Source organism: Nanorana parkeri, unplaced genomic scaffold (genome assembly GCF_000935625.1).
Source record: "Nanorana parkeri isolate BGI_ZX_2015 unplaced genomic scaffold, ASM93562v1 scaffold10, whole genome shotgun sequence".
NCBI lineage: Eukaryota > Metazoa > Chordata > Amphibia > Anura > Dicroglossidae > Nanorana > Nanorana parkeri.
Window position 1 is genome coordinate 3,001,109 of NW_017306278.1, and position 11,060 is coordinate 3,012,168.

Sequence of the window (11,060 nt, forward strand, 5' to 3'; positions counted from 1 at the left end):
TTTTGCACCATGCTTGTTCCTTATGTACTGCCCATTGTGTGTTGTGCAATGCCTCATTATATGACATCCGCTGGTAGAGTCTGATCCGATCTAATGACCTGACTTTGCTCTTCCTGTGCGGCAGGGTGAAGCAACTTACGGACGAGGAAGAGTGCTGCATCTGCATGGACGGCCGCGCTGATCTCATCCTGCCCTGCACTCACACCTTCTGCCAGAAATGTATTGACAAATGGTGAGGCGCCCTGTCATGTGACCCGCTGGAATGGGCGGAATTCTCCTTATATTACACGCATCGTAGAAATCGGGGGCCCTTAAAAGTCCTCTTTGGCTCTGAGCAGAGATGAATGATTGTTTTCTGACTTCAGCCTTAGTGTGCCTGTAATCCATTAACCCTCTGCGCTCTGCTGCGAACATGACTATCTGGGATATCTGATCGCTGCATATGGCGGCCAGCGGGGTGATGTACATGGCTTCCAGAAAACATCACAGCACCCTGCCTCAATGCTGCTCTCCAGAGTCCTCAGCCCTGAACCAAGCAGCGGGTGAGCTCTTGGGAGGAGTTATGTAAATACATAGATGGGTGGATGTGTATCACCAAGGCAGTTTTTGGCCCGTTCTCACAGCAGGTGCTCTGCCCGGGGTGACTACAAACCACAAAGCGTCAGTCACTTTTAACCACTTGAAGTCCGGGGGTGTTACACCCCCTTCCTGTCCCGGCCATTTTTCAGTATTCAGTGCTGCGGTACTTTGACTGACATTGATTCCGTCATGCAACACTGTACTGAAATTAATTTTATACCATTTTTTAGGGACAGATAGAGCTTTCTTTTGGTGGTATTTAATCACCGCTGGGGGGGTTATTTTTTAATATATTAAGGAAACATTACCGAAAAAAACCCACAAGAAACTGTTTCCCCTATATTACATTAATAAAACATTTATTATTACCCAATTTTTTGCTAAAATATAAGAGGCGGGGTCACGTCGGGTAAATAGACACCAAACACGTCAAGCCTTAAAATTGCGCGCGCGAAACCTCAAAAAACTACAATACCCAAAATTGGTCATAGGCGACGCTTTACAAGCTTTTACCGCTCATCAGGTTAGTGTTATCAGTGATTGATGGCCCTAAAATGATTGCTCTCACTGCGACGATATGTAACATGTGTGTAGCGCAATTGTCGTTTTCGCACGCTGGTTCTTCGAGCACGTATTTACGTATTTACGTTTATATGTGTGTAAATGTGGGGAACTTAAAAATTTGGGGGGAGTTTTTTTTTTAACTTTTTGATTTTTTTTTAAACTTATTGTTATTGCTATCACATAGGGGGATAACAATCCCCCCTATATAATAGCAAAGGCACACTGACAGGTCCTCTTTATGGAGACATTAGGGGTCTCTAAGACCCCTAATGTCACCTGGGGACCCCAAAAGAAGCTGATGAAGCAGAGATCTGCTTCATCAGCTTCTTCTCTCTGGCTATAGCAGCCAGATGACTGACAGGTGAATGCGGAAGTGATGATTTACACATCACTTCCGCATTCACAGTACGGAGGGAGATCAGCAAGGAGGAAGATGCTGATCTCCCTCCCATTTTACCTCCTGACGACCTCCCGAGACGATCCTAGGCTAGTGGAGCCCGGGATTGAAGGTGAGGGGGTCAGGAGGTGGGGACGGCAGCGGCGGCACTCGAGGGGGGGAGGGGAGGCGAGCAAAGACAGCACATACAATCGGCAGGTTATAGAGCCGCCGATCGCATGTATATCACACATCCGGTAACGTGCGAGTCCGCCGTCTATCCGTTTTTTTCTCAGCGGGCGGACGGCAAGAGGTTAATATATCAATCAAAGCCCATAGGCCTAATAAAGACTTATTTCCCTAATCAGAACCTCTTCTTCAACAGGAGCGATCGGAACCGCAACTGCCCAATCTGCCGCCTGCAGGTGACCGAAGTGAACGACTCCTGGGTGGTGTCTGAAGCCCCGACTAAAGAAGACGTGGCCAAATACATCCTGAACCTGGCGGACGAGGTCGGGCAGCCCAACGACGCCTTGTTCTGACCGCCCACGCGGACTTTTCCCAGCGATAGCCAAGGGCTCGTCCAGGCGAGTATTGAGCGCTTCCTCTGCTCGGCCTTTCCTGCGCCAATGACGTTCATCTGCGGGTGAACGGAGCTCTCCTTCACACACGGCGCCGGCAAGGACACGCTTAGACATTAGCCGCCGGATAAAGGAATTCCTTGCCGTCTCCGAAAGCATCTCCATTAATTTCATGCGGCGGGGCAAGCGGCCTCTGACATGACACTACTGCTATACTACGGTGTGTGTGTGTGTGTGTGTGTGTGTGTGTGTGTGTGTGTGTGTGTGTGTGTGTGTGTGTGTGTGTGTGTTGATGGTGGAGCGGACTGAAAGAGAGAACACGACCTCCGCTGCTCATCCCAATTGTGCTAATGTCATGTAAAGGACTACTCCGCCTGGAACTGATTGCTTTCAGGCAGGCAGGGGTACATTGAATCTCCCGTCTGCTTCTTTTTATATCTCTCAGTGTTAGGATTTCAGCGCACTTGTTGGAGTCTCCGCCTCCTCTCGCACGTCCCTAATGATGGCGTCACCCTTTTATTGCACGTTTCGTATATAATACAGGAAAGCGTGACGCCATCTTTTCGGCTCTGTAATGCTCGTGGCAGATGAACTGGGACATTTACTGGTGACTTACCTAAGAGATATAGGAAGTATTATGTGGGACTTGCTAATCGGTTTTAGATGGAGGTGACCTTCAATCGGTTCCTCACCCAGAATTTTAAGCTTCATATTACTGCTCGGAAGGGAACGTCTCTTCATAGATCACAGCATTGCCCACAAGTGACCGCACCTCATCTTGGCTGCGGAGGATTGTGAGCCCGGGCTGGCACAGTGCGACTGGCTGACCTCTGGCACGCTGCCTCCATTGCCGGCACAGTGCTGTTGGCTGATCTTTGGCACCCCGCCCCGTGGGCAGCACAGTTTAGTCGGCAGACATGTGCCACTTTGCTTCCCTTGCCGGCGCAGTGTGATTGACTAACCTTTGGCACACCCTCTCTGGCCGGCATGGTGAGATTGGCTGACCATTGGCAGACCATTGGCACAACACCAACCCCACCTGGGTTGGTGCAGTGAGATTGGCTGACCTCTGGCATACTGCCTCCATTGCCAGCACAGTGCGGTTGGCTGATCTTTGGCACTTCGCCCCCTGGTTGGCACAGTTCAGTCGGCAGACATGGGGCAGTTTGCTTCCCTGGCCGGCACAGTGTGATTGACTAAGCTTTGGCACACCATCTCTCTGGCCGGCATAGTGCGATTGGCTGTCCTCTGGTACACCACTTCCTCAGGTGGCATAGTGGGATTGTCTGTCCTTTTGGCAAAAGACCCACCGTGCCTGGGTTGGCACAGAGCGATGGGCTGACCCTTCCCCGTGAGTGGCACAGTTCAGTTGCCAGGCAAAAGGGGAACTTTGCCTTCTTGCCTGGCACAGTGTGATTGGCCAACCTTTGGCACACCCTCTCTCTAGCCGTCATAGTGCGATTGGCTGTCCTGTGGTACACCACTTCCCTGGCCGCCATAGTGGGATTGGCTGTACTGTGGGGCACCTCTTACCTGGATAGCGCAGTGTGATTGGCTGACCTTTGGCACCCCGCCCCCTGGGTGGCACAGTTCTGTTTGCAGACACTTTGCCTCCCTGGCCAGCACAGTGGGATTGGCTAACCTTTTGGCACACCATGTCTCTGTCTGGCACAGTGCAATTGACTGACCTTTTGGCACAACATTAGCCCCGCCTGGGTTGGCGCAGTGAGATTGGCTGAGCTCTGGCACACTGCCTCCAGTGTGGTTTCCCCGGAGTACAGGTTAACATTTCGGCAGGGCCGGTGCTAGGATTTTTGCCTACATAGGCAAAGTTGCATTTTTGTGCCACGGACCCCTTGTAGCGCTGGGCCTGCTCCCTATCAGCATGTTTTTTTCCCTTCACTTACCTTCGGTGCGGGAGAGCAGCGGCGAGTCAGCGCTGGTCCGGTGGGAGGAGCTCCAGGTGGGGTCCTAATTTAGCTGGCCGGCGACTGCCAGAGGTGCCGCGCGTGTCGGGATCCTCTGGCAGTCGCCGGCCAGCTAAATTAGGACCCCCACCTGGAGCTCCTCCCACCGGACCAGCGCTGACTCGCCGCTGCTCTCCCGCACCGAAGGTAAGTGAAAAAAACAAAACATAGCGCAAGCATCGGGGCATTTTGACAAGCCCTCACCCTGCAGCGCCCTCAGGCGGCCGCTTGCCTTGCGGTAGCGCCGGGCCTGCATTTCGGATAAGCAGTTTGCATTCTGTATATAGGTTTTTATGCCTCTTCTTTTCCTCCAGAAGCAGTGTCCTAGGTTTCAGTCCTGTGGTCACGTAAAGCTGAACTTCGGGCAAATAGCTAAATACAGATATGGGAGCTGATTTACCTGGCAAAGGATTTGTATTTCTGTCCATCCAGTCCTGATCTATATACAGCTCTGTCACGCAGCACCGCCTCGCTCCAACCAGCTGCTGATGAACTCTGTGCTTCAACCTAAAGGTGGTCAAAGTACCATATATACCGAATTCTCCATCCAGTCCAGGTTATGTGCATTGTTTCCCTATCTCTAAGCCCTGATGAAGGGGGCGACTACTGCCCCTAGAAACGCGTTGGCTCTGTTTGATCTTCCATTGGAATACATATGTATCCAGCTGCTCCAGCCTCAGATTCTCTGAACACTACAAACCAAGAAAATTGTGCTAATCTTTTGGCGTGTAGAAGCTGCCAACTCAGAATTCTGAAACCTCTACAACCTATTGCATGGGAGGGGCAAAGCAGAGCTCAGCCTACCAGTAAAGATGTGTGGGAGGAGCAAAGCTGAGCTCAGCCTTCTAGTAAGAATGTATGGGAGGGGCAAAGCTGAGCTCAGCCTACCAGTAAAGATGCATGGGAGGGGCAAAGCTGAGCTCAAGTTACCACTAAGGATATGTGGGAGGGCAAAACTGAGCTCAGCCTTCCTGTAAGAATGCATGGGAGGGGCAAAGCTGAGTTGAACCTACCAGTAAGGATGCATGGGAGGGGCAAAACTGAGCGCAACTTACCAAAAGGATGCATGGGAGGGACAAAGCTGAGCTCAGCCTACCAGTAAGGATGCATGGGAGGGGCAAAGCAGAGCTCAGCCTACTAGTAAGGATACATGGGAGGGGCAAAGCAGAGCTCAGCCTACCAGTAAGGATGCATGGGAGGGGCAAAGCTGAGCTCAGCCTACCAGTGAGGATACATGGGAGGGGCAAAGCTGAGTTCAGGCTTACCAGTAAGGATGCATGGGAGGGGCAAAGCTGAGTTGAACCTACCAGTAAGGATGCATGGGAGGGGCAAAGCTGAGCTCAGCCTACCAGTAAGGATGCATGGGAGGGGCAAAGCAGAGCTGACACTGTCTGAGGTCTATATGTGTGTTGCTGTATCAGCTTTAAGTGTTACTTTGTTGCTTACGTTCCCCACACGTTACAATCTGATTGTACAATCTCCATCCGTTCCATGTAGTGCGAGGGCCGGCCTCATGGGATACAGATTGATTGGGTATCGGTCCTCATATTGGTAAATATGGTTCCCGCCAAGTCTTATGTGTCACATGACTGCCAGATCCCCCTCCGCACTGGATCTGGCAGGACGGCATTGGTGGAGTCTGTAGCGGCTCGCTTGTCTGCTCGGAAGTCCCATTTCCTTTGTGTGGTTATAACCGGGCCGGATCCTTATTCTTCTTTTCAGTTTACTCATCTTTGCCTCAGGCCCAGTCCATTATCCAGCAGGGAAGTCTCACTCCTTCTGCAGCATTCTCTATTAAGTAGACTGCACAGGCAGCACTGATCGCTGTGGCCGCAAAGAGTGGGCGGAGCTGGGAACTCGGACTCTGGAAGCCCAGACACAAATCAATGGGGTGACTCCGCCCACAAGTACCCACCCACCCGAACTTGTAATGTCACTTTTGAGCGGACTGACCTGTTTCTTTTATGTGATGTGATTGGGCGATCGTTTAGGGAGAGTTCTCATGAGCAATAAACTGAATATTTATTATTTTATTTCTATGCGGTATAGATATAATTTTATGTTCTCTAGCGGCGATATGTAGCACGCAATTACAGTGTAATGACCACTTTGTACCAAAAATCAATGTATAATAAATAGTAGCGAGCCGACTCTCCGGTGTAAGTCGGTGTTTCCGGGGGAAATGTGTGTCTGTGTCTGTAGATGTTTTTGGTAAAATGTGCAACTAAGTTTCATGACTTGGAAGCAGAATTGATGTTTTTTTTTAAGTTGAATTCCTTCAGAATAAGTAAATACTCAATACAAGAGTCATGTGTGTTCTTCCTGAATCTTGGGGAGCTTTGTGTATTCTTCCGGATCTGGGCAGTGATCCAATGTGAGACTTGGAGCTTCCTGTAATAAAGACCGCTCACTGCTGCTCTCTCCTTGTGCAGGGTGATTGGTCTTGTCTCCGCCCCCTCCTGTAATAAAGGCCGCTCACTGCTGCTCTCTCCTTGTGCAGGGTGACTGGTCTTGTCTCCGCCCCCTCCTGTAATAAAGACCGCTCACTGCTGCTCTCAGTCCTTGTGCAGGGTGACTGGTCTTGTCTCCGCCCCCTCCTGTAATAAAGGCCGCTCACTGCTGCTCTCCCTCCTTGCGCAGAGTGACTGGTCTGGTGTCCGCCTCCTGTATTTTTCTTCAGGCAGCCTGAAGTAGGTGGGACCTGCCGGGTCCCTCCCACAACTCTGCTCTCTGTACAGCACAGTGATGTCACTGCTATTTTTACAAGGTAATGTTGGGGTTTGCATTTAGCACACAAAGTGCATTTATATCTTTTGCAGCTATTTAAGTTATGTATTTAGATGAAAGTATTTTTTGTGATATAAGAACTACTGAAACACTACTGACCTGCGTCACATGCGTCCTTCATGTATACAATGTGCAGTCTGTACACTGATCTTCCTATGGATAGCACTGTAATGCTTAATAAAGTTTTGCTTCTCACTACTTTCAACAAGTGTCTGTATTATACGTGTGACGGGCCCCATAGAAGTGTCTGTATTATACGTGTGACGGGCCCCATAGAAGTGTCTGTATTATACGTGTGACGGGCCCCATAGAAGTGTCTGTATTATACGTGTGACGGGCCCCATAGAAGTGTCTGTATTATACGTGTGACGGGCCCCATAGAAGTGTCTGTATACGTGTGACGGGCCCCATAGAAGTGTCTGTATACGTGTCATGTCATTACTCGCCACCCGGCTTCCTGATTGCTCTATGCCAGGAGAAGCATCGGTATAGGTATCGGTATCACCGAGTACCTAAAGCAGAATATCGGTACTCCATACTGAAAGAACGGTACCGGTGCTTCCCTCCTAAACATGCATCCAGAAATAAGGTTGTAGAAGCACTTGCTCTAGAAGTATGAATAGATTGCACTTGTATGGGTCCCCACTGTTGGCTGCTGACTCCAAGCCTGGCATATCTCCGGGGCAGGCTGTAGAGTGCCCACCGCTCCGGGTCAGCAGGTAAAGCCAAGTGGGAATTTGGCCCCTCCTTCTCGGGGCTGGCCGCAGTCATCTGTGCGGGTCTGGGGGTCCCATGAGACTCCACAAGAGAAAAGGAATCCGGAGGTAAGTGCTCCGATTAGCATCGATGGGTTAATAAGTAAATGCAATAAAAAAAACCAGTGTTGGGCTGGTTTGGGTATTTCTGTAACTGGTGATCTCCGGAGGATTTCGCAGGCTGTAGAGCGAGCTCACAACGGTGCGAAAGGCAGAACAGCCGGTGAGCCGGCACCACACTGAGGAGAGAGGTCGGAGGAGAAGGGCCAGGCTGGTTGGAGCTGTCGGAAAGGGTCCAGTATCTCGGATATCTACAGTGAGCAGGAACACATCTCAGAATGGACAAGTAGACAACATCAATGGACAAAATGACAATAGACAACATGAAACAAGTGAGAGGGGGTTGGGCTGGTTTGAGTATTTCTAGAACCGCTGAGCTCCCGGGAAATGTCTTATTGATGAGGGAGGTCGGAGAACGGCCAGATTGGTTGGAGCGGACACAAAAGGGGTTGATTTACTAACCTTAGAAACACACCACGAACGTGTATACACCTCTGTAGTGTGTTCCCTCCCAGCATGATCTATTGGTGGAATCTAAACACCTTTGTAGTGTGTACACACCCAGCAGGTGTGTTGTGCAAAGCCCTGCATGAATTGCAAGGTGATGTTGTGTAAATTAGCTCTATGCTGTGTTGCTTGCGTTGATGAATGCAGGAATGTAAATGCATGAGCTAACCATTTTTGTCTAAACTGTGAAGCAGCATTATATATGCATCATGTGCATGATTTTTCTATATATGGCATTAGTGGAAATATGCTTTTAGAAACTTTTTGGTTGATAAATACGTTTTGCTGTGTAAAAATCACAAGCACCTGGTGCATGCATGTGTTTAGGTTAGTAAATCAACCCCAAAGGCTCCGGTATCTCGGTATGATGACCACTCTACCTCTATGCTGAGCAGAAAAGCATCTCCGAGTGGACAACATGCCAAGCCTGAAGGCAGATGGGCTGCAACAGCAGAAGACCACGTTGGGTTCCACTTATCAGCCAAGAACTGGAAGCTGAGGCTGCAGCGGGTACAGATTCACCAAAACCATACAGATCAATACTGGAAAACTTGATCAATGAGATACACAGACGGTGAGCTGATCACCAGATTAATAGAACACCTTCGGAACATAATGGAACATTCACAAAATAAAAGTGCAGAACAAATAGGGCCACATTATGGCCACTAGATGGAGCCGAAGAGCGTAGGATTTCTGATGCTCCTCAGCTCCATCTAGTGGCCATAATGTGTAGTGAATGTAAGGGTCACATGCTCCCAGAGAGAGAAATGTAGGAGTTATGTACCCCCCCCCACCAAAAAAAAAAAAAACAAGCAGACACAATATCACATAACGGCACTTTTATTCTACATAATACATACAAAAAAAAAGGTCATTGGCAAAATAAGGTGAATGATAGCAGTGGCCAGTAAACAGTTAATCTGCCAAAAAGCCGTATATTTCCCTTTTATGTGGATTCTGATGGCCCGAGTTGTCCCATTATTTTCATTGGGGGCTCCAGTCTCCCGGGCTCTGTGGCTGCTCACACTGGGGTGTTGCCTGTTTCCTCCTAATATTAATTCTAAGATCCAGCAGAAACTGTGGGGAACCATCATAGTGGGCCCAGCAGGTGTACAGACCTGGGAACCCAACACAGTGACAATGGGAACTCCTCTAAAAGGAGAACTATGAGGGGGGAGTGCTTTTCACTCACCTCATAGTTGTAGTCGACCTGTGACAATGAGACTCACAGGTCGGCTCAGTAGATCGGGAGCTGAGCGAACACATAACAGCTCTCTGCCGTGACAGGGGAGGGGCTGGATTCCCCCCTCCCCGCCAGAGCTGACTGGCTGAACGGACGAGGGAGGGGGCGGGTACAGCTGGCTCTGCCTCTAGATAAGCAGAGCCAGCTGTCAGTCATGCAGCTGGGCGGATCCCGGCACAATTGTCGGGATCCGCTGCGGCGCGGTATACTGAGCCGAGGGTGACGGGAGGACGCTAGTTTGTTACCCTAAGGAGAACTATGGGGAAAAGCCCTAACCCCATAGTTCTCCTTTAATAGACTCAGCAGGTATGTAGACCTGAGAACTCTGTACTGGGATGGTGGGAATCCTCAAAATGGGCACAGCAGGTGCGCAGACCCGGGAACCCAGCACATGGACGATGGGAACGCCTAATGGGCTCAGCAGGGGTGCAGACCCAGGAACTCAGCTCAGGGATGCTGTGAGCCCCCCATAATGCATAGCAGATGTACAGACCTGGGAGCTCTGTACTGGGATGGTGGGAATCCTCATAATGGACAAAGTAGGCATGACGGAATTCAGGCCAAGGATGGTGAGAGCCCCTCATAATGGGCACAGCAGGTGTACAGACCACTAAAACAAACTAGGTGCTGGAGAGTAACCCCACCCAACACTACACCCTCTCCTGCAGTAGACCGACCCTTTAAAAAGTCAACAAACCCAACAAGTTTCCATCAGTGGCCACAATGGTAATAGTACACGGCATCAAAACACTGAAATGAACAAACTGGATTCAGACATATAAAGCAAAGATGCATCCCAATGTGACAACGCGGTGCGTGGGCAGAATGAAGGTACGTGTAATATATGATCGCAGACCCTTGTACATCTAGAGAGATTAATGTGGCAGTGCCTCCTAAAACACAATCCTCAGCCCTCAGCCACACCGATCAATATCCAGTGTTCAGCTCATGGCTTGGCATTCTCAGCAATGGCTCGCTATACCCCAGGGTCTAGTACAGGGGGTAGGCAACCTACTACTAATTCCATCACGCCTGTGGCTGTCAGAGCCTTGCAATGCCTCATGGGGCTTGTAGTTCCAAAACAGCTGGAGCGTCGCGATTGCCTACCCCTGGAAGCATTTAAGCAGCAGAACATTGAATGAGTATATCCCTGTTTAGGCAATGGCGGAGTTTGTACATATATGATAAGCTATGGGAGTCCGAGACCACCTAAAATCTGACCGTTGCTGCCTGTTCACTCCCTGACCAGACGCGTGGTCCCCTAGCTCCTGAGTGTGCACCGTATCACATAGCAGAGCCTACTAGTAATGAAGACAGTAAACTGCAGCGATCTGTTATGCACACCAAGATGCCGGGGGGCAGGGTGTGGGTCAGACATCTAACGGATTTTACAGATATATCAAATCCGGAATTTCAGATTGGCGAGATATGCTTTATGCGGATCATGTGAACATGATACACGTATATGTAGAAAACAGCATTAAAAATAAAATTGTTTTCCTGCTACCGTTCATCCCGGAACATTCTAGAACATCTAAGACAAAGAAAAAAAATTAGACATCACCCAAAATTACATCAAGCACCTACGACTCGTGTCTTGTATTTGTTTCCCTTTAACAAAGCAAATGCAATCCCCTG

At 49.7% G+C, this 11,060-nt stretch overlaps 1 protein-coding gene and 1 long non-coding RNA gene across 2 annotated transcripts in view; both read left to right on the forward strand.

Moving 5' to 3' along the window:
• The first annotated feature begins 108 nt into the window (after positions 1-108).
• LOC108786043 (RING finger protein 141-like) lies at positions 109-2,334 on the forward strand. The gene is made up of 2 exons (XM_018555254.1): positions 109-232; positions 1,905-2,334. The coding sequence occupies exons 1-2, from the start codon at positions 165-167 to the stop codon at positions 2,059-2,061; spliced, it is 225 nt and encodes a 74-aa protein (XP_018410756.1). The 5' UTR covers positions 109-164; the 3' UTR covers positions 2,062-2,334.
• Positions 2,335-6,050: 3,716 nt separating this feature from the next.
• The window catches only part of LOC108786217, a 24,423-nt gene continuing 19,413 nt past the window's right edge, over positions 6,051-11,060 (forward strand). Inside the window, exon 1 of the long non-coding RNA XR_001941183.1 lies at positions 6,051-6,178. This is a non-coding gene — a long non-coding RNA (uncharacterized LOC108786217). The remainder of the gene's footprint in view (positions 6,179-11,060) is intronic.